The sequence below is a fragment of the Protobothrops mucrosquamatus genome, unplaced genomic scaffold (genome assembly GCF_001527695.2).
Source record: "Protobothrops mucrosquamatus isolate PMUCROS unplaced genomic scaffold, P.Mucros_1.0 scaffold2624, whole genome shotgun sequence".
Classification (NCBI taxonomy): domain Eukaryota; kingdom Metazoa; phylum Chordata; class Lepidosauria; order Squamata; family Viperidae; genus Protobothrops; species Protobothrops mucrosquamatus.
Window position 1 is genome coordinate 32,804 of NW_015388678.1, and position 16,734 is coordinate 49,537.

The 16,734-nt window shown below is 38.8% G+C and overlaps 1 protein-coding gene across 2 annotated transcripts in view; it reads right to left on the reverse strand.

Moving 5' to 3' along the window:
* The window catches only part of CBFB (core-binding factor subunit beta), a 33,817-nt gene that overhangs the window by 4,846 nt on the left and 12,237 nt on the right, over nt 1-16,734 (reverse strand). The window contains exon 4 of one of the 2 annotated variants that reach the window (XM_029285968.1): nt 3,361-3,456. In XM_029285968.1, the coding sequence (XP_029141801.1) occupies nt 3,361-3,456 (96 nt within the window). Of the gene's footprint in view, nt 1-3,329; nt 3,457-16,734 lie in introns of both variants that reach the window. The other variant, XM_029285969.1, reaches the window with a different exon arrangement.

The window sequence follows — 16,734 nt, forward strand, 5'->3', positions numbered from 1 at the left end:
GAGCATTCTTTAGATTATAATAATAATAATGTTAGGTTCCAAGTTGCATGAAAATTAAGGCGATAACCCCCGTAAAAGGCCTTCATTAAACGTTACATTGCATGCACTTCTTTCCTCTGAAACATCATTAAGACTTTAAAATAGTCAGACAGGAAGATACACTTTACTTTCCATACATAAAAAGAAATTTTGTAAGTAATATTTTCCAGATGTTGCCACATGGTATGCAGCATCAATCCACATGAATCTTTTGTCTCCTGGCTGTGACTGCAAGTCTAGGGCCTGACTTACTCCACTGCCGCCGTCCTTTTGATTTCAAAATCTGCTACTGCTTGTGTTGTAGCTTTAAAACTTTCTCTCATTTGCTTTAAATATCACTGCCACTCTGACTGATTAAGAGTTATCTCCAGGAGACGGCTTCTCTCAAAATTCTGTGGTACGTTTAATTGCAAGTTCTTGTGCTAAAAGATAGCACCTCCAAAAAATGGTATTGAGGTTTCCATAAGATGGAGATCATTTAACTGTCCAATAAAACTGTTTTAATTGCTGAGCCAAAATTAGAAAAGGTTTTTTTTCTTTCCAAAATTATGTTTAAAGTGGGGAAATATTCTCATTCTGTATTTTGTACCTTCTTCCCTAACTTGACTTTGCCAAAAAGACGCACTGGATGCATACAAATGTTGCTTGTGGGAATATTAATGAAGTCTTCCATTTAAGCAAGTGTCGCTACGCCGTGTCTAAGAACGATATTCATGCCTGGCCTTCAAAACTGTCAGAGGCTAATCTAAAATAAGAACCCTGTGGATGTTTTAGGAAAGAAGAGTTCTTTAAGTTTTTGCACATGCAGAAGACTAAAGCAAATAAAAATCCTTTATGGGAAAGGAATTGTATAAATAAAGAATACAATCTGTGATCATTTTCATATGCTGCTAGCAGTTGGATGAATACTTCCGAAGAGCTGGCGCCTCTTTTGAGGAGTGGCAGACCAAGGAGTGCAGGGATTTCCCTCTTTATTGAGCTCAAATGTGGTATCTATTAAAGTAATTTAAACTACGCATGGGTTTTTTTTTTTCATAAAAGAAACTTTTATGCAGACTTCGCAGCAATCCTATATGTCCATTTGTAACAATGAGACTTTTAATCTTTAAGCGCTCTAATTGTACGTGTTCGGTAACCTCGCCATCTGAAAAGGAGTCAGCTTCAACTTCAGTTTTATACAACAGCCCAATTTTCTCCATTATCCTTGAGAGCAGAGCTAAAATTCAAGGCAGACATTTGAACCTTTTCAAATATTCTAGAACGGTGGAATTTGAAATGTATAAGCCAAGGAAAATGAAAATAATAAAATTGCTAACCCGTCTTACTTCCTAAATGATGGGTTTTAATCCTGGAACCAACAAAATGGTATCTAGTGTAGAGCTTCCACTTGTGGTGTACAGATGGCTTTTGCCTAGATGCGTCTCCCTTCTTTAAATCAGCATACCAAAAAAAATCAGAAAGAGGAGCAAAGCCTTTACCAAAAAATAACTCAGATATGGGGGAGATCCTTAAGACTGTGTAAGGGGGCAGACGGAATAATCTGGAAGAACAGAAGGAAGAGCTGCAAGCAAGATGACAGATAACATCCATCCAGATTCAGCCATAGTTTCATTCCATACAGCATTAACCTTGTGAACTCTCAAGCTTCCTCCTTCCGTTATATATTCAAGATGGACAGTGTTTAACATTTATTTGTTATGTATATGTAGGGGTGTGGGTCTATACATATCTTGTATATAGTTATGTTTAGGTGTGTGTCATGTACGTGTTCACTTTGAGAGCGGGCAACTAAATTTCATTTTTGATGTGTGCCGTTGTGCCCACAGTAAAAAAAAATGACAATAAAGGTTATCATATCCAGATCCTAAGTACCCCAGTGAGGTCCATCGTAACTCTGAACAATCACTAAGTGACTGGCTGTAAATTGAGGACTACCTGTGATTCACTTAACAACTGTGGCAAGAAAGGTTGTAAAGTGGAGCAAAATTCACTTAACAAATGTTTCACTCAGCAACAGAACATTTGGGGCTCGATTGTGATGATAAGTCGAGGACTACCTAATTTAGTTTCTGTGCCTTTGGTTTCCAAGTTTGGTTTACCCTGATAGGCCGACAGACTGGATGCAGCCGCATCAGAGTGGGCAGGAGGGATGAGAAAGAAGTAAATGTTAAGGGAAAAAGAGAAGAAATATCTGATGTTGCAACCTGAGATTTGCACTAAAGATTTTGTTATCAAACTATTGATTAACCCAGTCACCACGTTGCTTTTTAAATGCTCAAATGTAAAATTGGAAAATTAGTAAAATATTATAAACAAAAGAAAAGAAAGAAGTCCCATACATGTTGGCTGGAGGGAAAGGGACGGGCTGGGAGTCGCTGGCCACAAGACACCAGAAGGCACAGTGGGATTTAGCTGACAGGACGGGCTGGTGATGCATACATGCATGTGTATAAAAAAAAAATTAGTGAACTGAACTATTATTTGGAGGGATTTTTAAATGGCTTAGCAAAAAATGTTGGGGCTGGTGAATTCTACACAGATCTTCCATTCATTCTGCAAACATTTTTACCACTGCGCTGAGTCACTTGGTTCCCCATCAAAGCCAAGTAGAATTATTCCACTGTGTGTCTCCATCCGGTTCCCGTCTTTCATTGCAGCAAGAAAGGAGTGGTGGCTTATGGTTTCTGAAACCAAATCCTATAAACTTCAAGATTTAAGCTTTTTTGTTCTCGGCCAGGGAGAACAATCAGTTCTCTTCTACTTTTTTGGAGAGTAGATTTGTTTGGAGGACAATCAGATCTACGTCTTGGAGGACAGTCACACGTTGTTGTTTTTTCTTAAAATATATTTGCAACAAAACATCCCGGTGTTTATGACATTAACTATGGAAAAAATTGGTGGGGCTCAGGAATCAAAACCTCTGAGCTGGTTTTAGGAAAGGATCTTGGTTTGAAAACTGGATGCTGCCCCTTGTGCGTCACCGAGTATTATACAGCACACCATCTTAGCAGACAACAGAGGTTTAACCATGCAACAATTCATTCAAAATAGATGAATGGTTTATAAACCATTAACTAACCTAGGGACTATCAGACCAGCAATATTCCACATTAAAAAAACCTTGCTTTAATAGAAGGATTAACGTTTTTTTAATAAACGCATGCGCTAATCTTAATCTTAAACAAGAGTTCTCAAAATCACAACATCGAAATATCAAATACTGTAAAAATAATAATAATAATAATAATAATAATAATAATAATAATCTAGATGTTTGGTAAAGTACTAACCAGTAACTGACAGCAGCTGTGAGACTCTCACCTCCATTTCCTCTCGATGGGACCTGTCTCTGTCTTCAAATTCCCGAGTTCTTCTCCGGGCTTCTTCGAAAGCCTGCTGTGCTAATGCGTCTTCCTGCTACCAACCAGAAAGCAGAGTCAGGAGAAAAACAGTCTTACTTGTCTTGGACTCAAACGTTTGCTGGATTGAAGCCGTCCCCTGGCCTAACTCTACCCTTTGTGGGAGAAATGCACGATGCATCGTGAAGCAGAGCATGCAACTGATAGTGAGATACTATTAATGCAGGTCTGTGGCTATGTATAGTCTCAGGGTTGCTCCCCCTTGTTGTCTTGATGAACAAATGAGGCATGTTAAGATGGTGTGCTCTCCCTCAGCCCCGCCTTTAATCATTCTGTTCCTTCTCAAGTTCAAACTGGGTGTTTGTCCAATGGTCCGGGCACAGCTCAATTCAATCTGAGTTGGTCACCGGGACCACAGGTTGCTTTCTTCCAAGCCCATCCTCAGAACTTCTCGATACAGAACTGCCCAGTGAACACATCCTGGACAGCGAGAAGTTCCTTGAGGATGGGGCCCCAGAATGAGTCCAAAAGCTTGGAAGAACAAGCTGGTGACCGACTCACATCGGTGGCTGCAACGTTATCCTGGGACATGTATATTTGCCTTCCTTCACGACAGCTTAATTCCTCTACTGTTACCGTGGCCTTGTGTGGATTCTCACAGGCTGCTTGTCCCTGCCATGCAGGCAATGAAGAATAGAAATGGTTTGCAACCTGTATGTGAGGGAATCACTGCGATTTGCATCTTAGCAAAATTAAGAAATATGCTTGCTCTAAGTGTTGATATGACAGTTTACAAGGTGTTAATCTTGGCATCATCTCTTTATAATGCTAACCCTTGTGTATTGCACCAGATAACACAGTAATAAACCTGGCTGTTATCAGAAGAAAAATGCAGTATGGCTGGGTAAAATTCTTGATATTCTTCAATTGCCAGAGGCTTTATTGATTATCAGTGTCTATAATTTCAGTCTGACCTTTTCAAACCAAACATGAGAATCTTCCACCGTAAATTTTATAATCTGGAAAGCTTTTTGTTGCGTAAGTCTAGTATATTTATTTTTAAAAAATATTATGAGGTTTCTGCTAACATTTCCCAATTAACTATTCTATGCTAAGGAACTGCATACACGACAACATGTAGTTCTGACACTATTTTTAAAAAACATATTTATCTTTTCTTTTTAGTATTACCCTGCTAATAATCAAAAGCTGCATGTATAATTTGTTAATATAAACACATTACATTTGCTCATATTCCATTAGTAATCAGATTTTCCAAACATTTCCAGCTGATAATTGCTTTGGCTCCAGAAAATCCAACTGTATTTTAATATGCTCCGAGTACATTAAAATTTAAATCTTAAAAATTAAATGACTATACCAAAAAAAACAAAAAACCCCACATTAAATTGCCTTTTATGCCTAAGGCATTTTCTGAGCCCTTAAGCTATTTTGAGAAATGATGTAAAAGAGCATCTGCGGGGCTTTGCCTAATTTAATACCAACTTCTATTAATCAATAAACATTAGCAAAGGCCTCGGCAATCTGCAATGAAAGGCAACACACACACTGGAGACTGGATTCTACTTTCATGTAGGTCGGGCCCTTTTGGTCAATTTTCTATTCCTATTCCTATGCCTATCCTATGAATGACACATGAGCCAGGAAACCGTGGACATTTAATTATGAGCAATGACTGCTAAAGAAAGAAGTGAAAACAAATACCTAAAGTCAAAAGAAAAAAAGAACCAGGCAGATCCAAAGGTCGTGAGCCTACTTCTTTACCGTGACTCCGCTGATGTTTTCAATGCATTATATCAGAGGTCTCCCAACCTGGCCACTGTTAAAGACTTGTGGAATTCAGCTCCCAGAATTCCCCAGCCAGCACGGGTGGCTGAGGAATTCTGCAGCTGAAATCCCCAAGTCTTAAATTGGCCAAGTTGGGAGACCCCCTTATTATATGACTCCTTCGACCTCAAGTCATAAAGGTGTATCAAAATGCACGAAGTTTCGAAATCACAAAATAGCACACGGGACGCCCGTGGTTGTCTCTTTTACCTGTGCCCGTTCCTCATCGAATTCTAGGCAGCCCATGCCGTCCAGTCTTTGGAGATCTATCCAGCCTTTCCAGATAACACAAACCCCATTAAGGATCATGGGTGCTTTTAAGTAGACCTGGAAAGTGAGAAAAAAAAAACAAATGCTGATAGTGAGGATGATGTGTAGGAAGATGAATCTAGGCAGAGATATTAAACATGTCACGCTAGTATCTCTTTCTGTATCTTTAATTGTAATGGCTCCTGCCATGGGCTTACAACGTCCAAAATAAAAGGCCAGATTCCAACTTTTAATACTAAAAGTCATTAGGGTAAATCCTACAAAAATGGGCAAAATATAATATACATTCAAACACACACAGAATCTTTTCAACACCAGGGTTCTCCAACCTTGACAACTTTACATTACCTCAAGAAACATAATCAACAGTATTCTGAGTTTTGTTTTAAAGTTGGAACAAGGTGTTTTTCAGCTGTTTTGAACTGCCTCTCCCCTTTTGTGCAGACCACCACAGCAATCAGACTGATAACACAAACAAAACTTCAGCTACTACCGGTATTATTAATTAGGATTCTAATTAGGATAATAGCAGGACACAGGCAAAAAATAAAAATAAAGATCAACCTTTAAAATATTCCAGCTACAAGTTTACTTTTAAATACGTACAATATGGTAACAGGAAAAACAGGCATTCAAATACATTTTGTGATCTGTATTTTTCCCAAATCTTATGTCCTACATAAAAAAACAAAAAAAAACGTATTATTTTGCATAATACGCTTAATTAAAAAAAAAAACTCACCAAGAACGAAAAACCATTAAATAAGCATAGGCTGGTCAGAGTTTATAGCAGTAACAGCTTTTACGAAGTGTTTAGATCGTAACAATTGTATTGAAAAAAAAATTATCCTTTTAAAAGTGCTGGCACAATAAATATTATTATTCCTGGAAACAGTTTTGTAAAAAAAAAAAAAAAAAGTTGTTAAGAGCTCTTCATCATGCAGAGGATTGAGACCATTCTGGAACTGAATTAAATTACTCCAGGTTTCATTTGAGGAGAAAATTCTGAGTCACGGAATGTAGGTGCCCCTTGTTTAATAACCACCACTTCAATAGTGCTGAATGAGTGGGAGTTACAACAGGTCTGGCTGTAGCAGTGTCCTGTAGTCACGTGATTGTGATTCTTGCCAGCTTCCCACAAACAAGGTCAATGGGGAAGCCAGCAGGAAATCGCCATCATGTGAGTTCCTTGCTTAAAGACAGTAACCAGGGATTACTGGAGCTGCTGTCACTAAGCAGTATGGTCGTGTGATGTCGCGCTTTAAAATGCATTGCTTAAAGGCATAAATTCTGGTCTTAATTACCAGGCAAGATTACCCGTAAAATCTATCAGAATCATGAAAGATTTTTTTTGGTCTTTCGTTTAGGTAATTTTAAATCAAAGTTCTTTTTTTATAATTCATCGGATATAGGCATACTTCCTCAGGGCTTGGTGATGCAAGGAGATTCCTTTTCACGAGTTGTATTTCATTTGGCTGATCCAGAATGAAAATAACCCAGTATTAACTCTCATTTTACGGTTGTCAACATTTAGGGAGAAACCGAGCAAAGAGCTACAGAAGCTAGCTATCTGCTTGGTTTTACTTAATTCCATTTAAATGCTTGTTTTTCCAAAAACAGTTTAGGTGGCTCACGTTTCTTTCTTTCTTCAGAATTTTTTTTAGACCGCCCCCAGCAAAAAAAAATTCAAGAGTATCTTATCTAGAGCCTGCGGGTGTCACATCAGATCCATCCCTGTGATAGCAACTGCACTAGCAATAACTAGAATTTTATCGCGGAAAAAAACATGATGAAAATCCGGAGATTGCAAACAGGTTATCTTAGACAGGATGCAGGGCTGGAAGGAGCTCTATCAGAGACACACATCAAAATCAGGTTAACAAACCCAAGTCTAGCTTGTTTCTGAAATCCTCTTTTAACCCATGAATGCCTTTGAAACAGCACAAGAATTATTGCACAGATCTGAATTAAGAGTGGTATGGTATTGCACTGATTACAGCTTATTTATTGTGGGTGGAAATAAAATCCCTGTTTCCTATTAAGTTGTTTCCCAACAGTTGCAAACAAACAGTTTGCAGAATGAATTGTGCTTTTTTTTTTTGTTTGAAGCTGAACTTACTAATGGGAGCTTCTGTCTTCAATAATGAGATTTCAGTACAGTTTTCCATTTTAAAAATGCCTCTCTCCAGAGGGAGTTTATTAAAGAAAGCTGAAGATGATACTATGACTAAAGAACGTTTACACTCGGTATTAGCAAGGCTTTTTTTTTTTTAAGGGGAATGGGGTGGAGGAAGGAACGAACAGTGAAGTAGCAAAATGATAATGCTTCTGGGACAACAGTGGCTTTTTAAAAGTAGGAGTCTCAAAATGATCCCAACCTTATAATGTTTTGACTGAAAGGACTGCTTTGAGTATGCAGAGCTTAGAACAAAACAGGGTTCTGGAGTTTTGTTCCCAATATGGAATAAAATAAGGCATTGGTCTTCCTTATCTTATCTTTTCTTTTTTCAAAAATCTTTCAAGATGAAAAATCTTAAGAGTGCATTAGTCTATAAAACAGCAGACACAGCTTTCATCCACATCTTATTGTCAGAAACTATTTGAGGAGAATTGGAGGTGAAGGAAGATCAATTAAAAGTTTTAAAAGTTTGAGACTTGGGGGGGGGAAAGATCGCTGCTAACTTGGCAGGTAAGTTTGCCGCTGCTTTAAATGGTTTACAATAAGAAAGTTATTCATGAGCAAGCAGTGCAATGATGTCTCATGAATTGGGCTCTTTTTTTCAAGGGAGACTGCCAAATGTAAATTCTGCAATCTGCGTGTCCAGTAGGAAGCGAGAATATGGGGAGAACAGGGGGGGTGCAGAAGGTGTGAGAAATGTGCGTTGACAATTCTGCTCCAGCCTCAGAACTAAATTTGGTTGGTTCAAGTAGTTTTGTTCCAAGCGTTCCGGTCAGAGAAAATAAACCCCCAACAAGCAAATTTGATTCAGACAAACATTCTGCCACCCTCACTTATATTCTGTAGCAAAACACCGAATCTGTCAAAAGTGCTGCTTTGAGCAAAAACATTTCTTTCCTATTTCATGCACACACTATCAAGGAAGTCTGTTTCTGCCATTATGTTTTTATAGGCTGTCTTAAAGTGAATCTGTCACATCTTTTCTGTATTCAGTTCAATGGATATTTGTGCGGTAAGGCTATAAAAACATGTTTTATCACTTTATTACTGCTTGAATCTTCTGCTATAGAACTTTTAAAAGCATTTCTCTTGCTATTTTTTCCCTAGTTTTGGATATGTACATTTACAGGTAGTCCTCGCTTAAGAACAGGTTGCTTAATGACCATTGGAAGTTACCATAAGTCCTCCCCCTAAAAATTACTTTTGACTACACTTAAAATTACAATTATTGTACACCCTGCAGTCACATGATCACATTTCAGGTGCTTGGCTTGCATTTCTGGCACTTTTTATGGTTTCTGGCAAAATGTACCCATGCGGGAGAATGGATTTGCTTAACAACCTTGTGCTCCATTTAACAACTGCAGTAGCCATTTTACAACTGTCATAAAAACGGTTATCATTGCAGTTTAGCGACAGCAATTCCAGGTTCAATTCTGTTCATTTTTAAAATGAGGGCTTACCTGTAGTGTGGACTCCCACACAACGTTTGTGACTGCATGATGAAAAACAATGCTGCAAAAGACATTTCTGAAGTTGCTTTCGCTCAAAACAAATTACTTTCCCCTTATTTCATGTACATTCCACTCATGTCTATAAGCCAAAGACGCTTGGTACAAATAACCATTACCTGTAATACTTTTTTACACATTTTTGTGAGATTTACACTATTAAATGAGAGTTTATCTCACTTTTCGACATAATCCAGGCTGGCAAGCTGAATTACAATTATATAAAAAGCCCGCAAATATGCTTGGTACTCCAACAGTTGGGCATTATATATTATTTACCAAATTCATACGTGACCAATTTCACTGAGATCAAAAGGCCTTAGAGCAATGGAAATATCCCTAGCACGTGCAGCACTCTAAACAGTAAAGCATCCCACACAAATATAAAACGTCGAACAATCAAGAGTAAATCATGAAACACCTACAGAATAATGTAACAAGCAGAGTAACACCTTACTATCATCACACACTAATAATCTCTATTACACAATTTGACGGCAGTTACACCATATCCTGCTGGTCAGTTTGCAAGGGAGCAATAGACAATCTTCAACTCTTAAAATGCTTCTAAAATAATTATGTCTCCAATATTTTCCAGAAGCCACCACAGCTAAGGGCGTATTTAATACCCAAATGGAAGCTGTTCCATTAATGCTGGTGGTATTTGGCTCCCTGCTGTAATCCTGAATTTATTTTAGAAGAGGCTTTTTAAAAATTCCCTTCCAACTGAACTGTTTCCCAATGTACAGGCAAGTCCTACAGCCCCGTCTTCTGACATTTTTCTTTAAACGATGTAAATGAATATTCCCCCCTGTCAGAGAAAGAAGCCTAAGTTTGCAGCTTGGAAAAAACTGCTGCTATTGCTGAAGCCGTTTGACCACATTTCCTTTTTAAAGATAATGCTGGTTTCCTCTTCATTGCTAGCTCTATTTGGGTTTTATAGCTGTCACATCCTCTTTACAGTCAGTTCCAACTTTTAAAATAAACCAGTAACCAAGTAAAATGACCTAAGTGGAGATAAAAGTCTTTTGAATGATTTGGACACTTGAGCCAGGAATCCTGATCAAGGAATATGCTGCTTTTCACTCATGCCACCTGCAAGTGGCACCATGAAACAAAGATGCCTCTATTTACCGAGTTGTTACTTTACGCCCAAATAATGACATTTGTTTTCTTCTCTCCTAAATTGCTTGAAGCCTTGGATCCTAGTGGAGGAGATGCTAAACAAATCTACCCCAGCTGGAAGGAAGATCCAAGGACAAATTGCTCATGTCTGATAGCTCAGAATTCCGAAGAAGTCTGATTAAGGCTATGTATAAACAACGCGGGCTATTTCACAGTCAAGTAAAGTAGCAGCCCGAAATGTTATCTCATGAAAATTACTCTTGGGAACGTTATTAACTCTGCCCTATATACAGAAATAACGTTTATATTTCAAGCTGTATCTGTTTTAAAAACAGGAGCTATTATATACACATATACATTTTTTCTAGTGAAATACAAAGAAACTTCACATACGAAACTGCTTAAAATGAGCTTAGTATGTACATAAAATCCGACATCCAATTTTCAGCTGGAGACTACTGTTACACCTTTAGTCAAGATTTCCACTTGCCTTACTGTAGGTTTAACACAACTACAAATATGTGTAATATCCAATGCATGTGTACTGGAGAGCTAGAGTAGAAATTTGGGACAAGGGCTTACAAAATCTTCTCTCTCTGTCTCTTCCCAGGTAAAAGGGAGCTAGAATGGGCTACAGCAAATTATTCTTTTCTGGAAGCCTGGCATTCAAATATACAATAACTGATCTTTTTCTTTCTTTCTAGTATTCAAATTGTTAAAAGGGAAAGCTATTTTAGCTTTGAGATGACATAAAAAACCTCGTTATTTATCAACTTGTTTTCCATCATTAATGCAAATTTACATATACTAGTACAGACACTGATTTTAGACGTGCAAGTTTAATACGCAACTGTTCAGTGGTGTAAAAATGGGACTCTTTACAAAAATATGTACCCAACAGTAAGCAGTCAATAGTGATGGTTAGAAGCTTATGCGTTAACAAGCAGCTGCTTTGAACAGAAGTAAAAATCTACTGCAAACCAAGTCAGCAATTTGAAATTATAGCACCTTGGATTACACATCAATTTCGCTAACTATCTGCTGGAGCCTATTTTGTGTAGTAAGATATAAACTGTATAAAGAAAATGTTATGGATTACAGAAGTTTTAACTCCAATGATGATTTTGACAATATCCAAGAATATGAATTATATCGATATTGATGCTCCTGAGTTCTGATTGAAACAAGCATATTTTAGTGTCACAAAAACATCTCGATGTTTCTCAGATGGCAACTTTCTATCTTTGAGCTCTCATAATCCATGAAACACATATCCTATATGACACTCTTATCAACTGCATTTTATGGTATGATGTTTACACACACATGCACAAGAAAAGAACATTTTACATCCTGGTATCTAATTTAGCACTCGGGCCCAGTATTACTAAGCTACTGTTAATAATGTACGGTAAGCTTCTATAGAAAACCGGTTCAGACTCTATATATTCTAAAGTTGTCAAAAATCTTTTTTTTTCCTTTTTAAAAAGACAACTGAATCATTTCTAACTCAACTGAATGCATGTAATTCACCAACCACCAGCCATCAGTTAGTGAGTCAGCGTTGTCACAGTCACCACATGGAAACCGTAGAATAGTAAGCACATCCCACTGCATTGGAATTTTGTTTTCAGTCATATTCCCAGCAACTATATCTATCATGCATTCTTACAGAACACACTCAGGTGAGTCACTGCTCAAATATCATCATATACAACTTCTCCTATTCACAGGACTACAGTTAACAGTCTGTCTGCTTATTAGATACGGCAAGGAAGCCTGAATGTTTATCTCAACTGACTCTGAATCATCTTACTAACTAGACAAATGAAACGGCACTCTCATGTTGTAGTTTTACTAAGCACCACTAATAGGACAAAATAGTGCTGCAGGGACAACAAAGAACGGCTTGTTTTTATCAGCTTCTCTGGAAACCTTTGCTGCAATCTGACAAACTTACTTAGAAGAGATCTTTCAAACGGCTGACAAGTATTCTTTGTGATAATAAACAGCCACTTTAGAAAAATAAATAATGTCAATCGTTATAATTACAACAGCAGCAGCGTTGAGGATAATATATATTCCATGTCTAGCTAAAAGTCACACCCTGAAATCTTTGCCAAGCAAGAGCACATTGGATCACTTTGATTTGCGACAGGCTAAACCGTGTTCTCTACTATTTACATCACAAACATTCCAAAGCAAAACTCCACATCCATTATTCGGCAGGGCAACTTGCCATCACTGTTTTAAAAGGGACAGACATAACCTTCTAAACCTTGCTAGGTCTCTAATTACAAACGCTCCTTTCTAAAGCTGTCTAGATTTTAAAATATAAACACTGCAATTGAGTTGATAAAATGCCTAAAAAGAATAGGGTGCTAATTACTGAGGTCCTGTCCGTTGACTTACAAGCAGTAAAGTAGCTCTCAAACATACTTCTCAGAATACGTTGGTCTTCAGTTTAACATATTAAACTTAACACGGGTCAAGTGTTCGAAGAATTAGTGCGTGTGTGTATGTATCCATGCTAGGAAACGAAACTGTCTAGCTTGACTACCTGTCTCCCATAGCATCTGCCTGACCAGTTCAATGTGGCAGGACTGGTGCTCCAGTTTCCATCAATGAAACCATGAATGAAACTGAGCTTTAATTATGCTCTAGTACAGGGGTCCCCAACCCCAGCTTTGTGGACCGGTTCCGGGCCGCGGCATGCTAGCAACCGGTCTGCACAAACAAGCAAAGCCCCATCTGCAGGATGCAGGCAGCACACAAAACCACACACACTCCGGTCTGTGGAAAAACCTCTCTCCACGGAACTGGTCCCTGGTGCCCAAAAGGTTGGGGACCTCTGCTCTAGTAGTCCCTTCACTCAGCCTGAAAACGTAAGAACTATCTTGCTAGTTGAGCAAAACCAAATACCTTACCTTGTCCATAACTTTGTTGCTTCCAAGGTGGAAATCCAGAGCTATAACTTAGGTATAATGATGATATGATATGGTATGATGATAATCCATAGCATGGGTGCCACGACAGAAAAGACCTTCTTTCTGGGTCCCACCAGTTGCCATTTTTGGTATATATGGGACCCATAGCATGCCTCTCCTGCCAGTCCTAATGGCTTGGGTAAAGGTAATCAGGGAAAAGCAGTCCTCAAAGAGCCCAGTGCTCTATGCTATACTCCAATAGGAAAAGCACACTTGCCATATTCTGTCTGAAGCTGCTGCTTGCCCACTCTCCCTTAAACCACACACTCTCATACTAATTCATACTTGTAATACAATTTATTCTGCCTCGTATTAGGTAAGATTACGTATTTTTGCGGCATCTAATTTTCTGCTCTTTGATGTCTTTTAGAGGTGGCCCAAAGATATGACTTTTGAAGTGAAATATAAAGACAATTAAGTACATATGCACACATCAGCATAGAGGAATCAATGGGGCCCTTGGTACTCTCTGAGCTTGGTTGTTTTCTTGCAGACGTTTCATTACCATACTAGGTAACATCATTAGTGCATCAGTAGAGGGGTCACTACTGTAAGATGAATCACAGTCTAGAATGAGATGAGGGAAATTTGGCCATCACTAATTATGGATCATTAACAAAAATTTAAACACAGTTTGGTTCCTCTTGGGCCAAAGCAAGCTCAAAGTAGGAAGTATATGTTCAAAGTAGTTTAGCAGGAACAATAAAAAGAAATTAAGAGGAAGTTAGGTTCAATTTTCATTCATTTCTATTCATCAGACATTTTGAATTAGGCTCAAGATTTAAAATTAGGAATTTGGGTAACTTCATAAAAATTAGGCGGATACAAATATAATGTCCACAAATGGATTTGCTTCCAATTTGATGGAAAATAATATACAGTACATATGATAAATATTGGTATAATGCAATAAAGTTGGGTCATTGTATGTGGGCTGGAAGTGCCAGCAGTGGTGATGGCAAACTCAGCCTTTTATAAAAAATATAAATGCATCAAATTGGAGAATCATGTCCACTTATGTGAAGCTGGCATTTTATTTCAACGTTTTATTTCAAAATACATACGCAGAAAAGCATCAAAAGAAGCTGGACCACCACAGCGAGGTCTTTCTTTTTATCTTCATAGGGGAAGCAAAATTTAATTCAAACGTTTTTACTATCATGTCCTGTAATCATAATTATTACAATGTACAACTTATTTTTGAATGTGCATGTAAAACTGATGGAAGAAGGCTGAAAATTGAAGATGTAGCAGCATTGTGCTGATCTTCACAGCAAATTATTATAATATGGCAACCAGCAAAAAAACATCAGTTTCTATGAATGGTTTAACACAGCAATGTAATTAAACCCTATTAAAATTACTTCCTTTATCTGTAAATAAATGATACTCTATAACCCAATGAAATGAAGAGGGGGGGATGAATGAATAAAAGTCTACAAATGAATTGCAGTGTTTTCCCTTAAGCACTTATTCATGGTAAGACCACCATGATTGCCAACTGGCATTCTGCCATACATCTGGACAACAAACCTCACAGGAATAACCAATATACTGCTCAGCTTTGGAACAATGTCACTCAAGTGACAGCAATTTACAAGAAGTAAAAGACCAACTTTTATTCTACGGTCTGAAGAGGCAGCAGTTGGAGTCCTGGTCTTGTCATTTTGAGAACGATTGTTTACGAAGTCAGTAAAGGCTTAAAAACAATTAAGGTGAAGTTGTTGTTGCAACAAGAGCAGGAGAGCTTTTTTTCCTACCAGGAGAAAAGTAGGGGCCTGTAATGACAACGGATGGTGAAGCCGCTGTCATTTTTCTCACATCGCTCCTTCCTCCTGCGTAACCAAACAGAAGAAACAGACTGCTCTTGCTGAATTAATATCCCTTCTCTCCCGCTGGGATGAAATTAGGAAAGACCAAGTACAGCTATTAGACTACAACTGCCTACTCGTTTTGGATTATGTTACTCAATTTCACTCTAAGCGCCCAAGAGGCTTCCAACAATAGTATTAAATCTCAACAGAGCTGTGCGATATTCCAGTTCAATGGGGGGGGAAAAAGGGGCTTCAGAATGTGGAGAGAATAAAAGCAGCACCTGTCTCTGATTCATTGCAGCAGCCACATCTGTTTCCAGATTTGCAGAGTTGCTGCTGGGAGGCTTTCACGGCAGCCGCCCCCTCATGGAAACGGTGCAGTTGCTTCAATGAGTCACATATAGGTCCTACATCTGGGCCCCTACACAGTCTGAAGCACTTATTCCAATCTGAGGCACACGGAAGCCTAATCACAAAATACTTCATCCCAGCGCGCGCATTTGGATGCAAACATATGTAGCCGTAAACTTGCCAAACTCTTTTGTTTATTTATCTGGATTCCCCACATACGGCCGAAACAGAACAGAAGCTAGATAAAACTCAGATCTTTTAAGATGTCGGGAGAGTTTTAGACAGACGGCTATCCTTGGGTCAAGACCAAGGGGTTTTCGGCTCCCTCTCTCCACACCTCAATCCTGGCTGGAACTGATGGAAGGAAAACATGATGACACAGTGCTTGAACAACTCTTAGAAGTAGTCCTGAATTTCACGATCACTGGTAGTGAAAAGTTGCTGAGTTATCAAGGAGGGTCAGGATTGATCCTACTTGTAGGACTCATCCCAGGATTTGACTCGCTGCCCAGTCTCACCTTGCTCCCACTCTCCACTCTCCAAAAAGACAGGTGAATCAAGTGTCCCTTGCCAGCATTTCAAGTGTGCTAACCTGGTCCAATGCACCACTCCTCCCATGGGTAAGCCACAGAAGCCTCACTCCACACACAATAGTCTCTACTTTCCAGAGAGGTTTACCACGGCTTACGGCCATTCCTCCTTTCCAAATTGGGTAGTTCTTGACTTAAAACCATTCGTTTAGCGAGTGTCCAAAGTTGCAACAGCAACGGAAAAAGACCATTTTTCACACTTACAACCGTTGCAGCAGCCCCAGGATCGTGGCTACAGGATCAAAATCTGGCCACGTGTCAACTGGCTCATACTTATGACAGCTGCAGCATCCCAGGTTCGCGTGATCACCATTTGCAACCTTCTGACAAGCAAGGTCCGTGGGGAAGCCGGATTCATTTCACAACTGTGTTACTGTCTTAACAACTGCTGTGACTTACTTAGCAACGGTGGCAAGAAAGGTCATAAAATGGGGCCAAACTCACTTAACTATCTTGCTTAGCAACGGAAATGTGGGGTTTAATTATGGTCATATGTTGGGGACTACAACTCACTTGCAGCCACTGCTTGTCATCGAGGCCGCACCTACTTGCCATGGTGCTATATGTCCTCAACAAGCTACGCAAAATAAATACATGAACACGAGATAAACAATTATTTTTCTTCTGACTCATCATGGCCTGAAGCTTGACTTTGTATAAT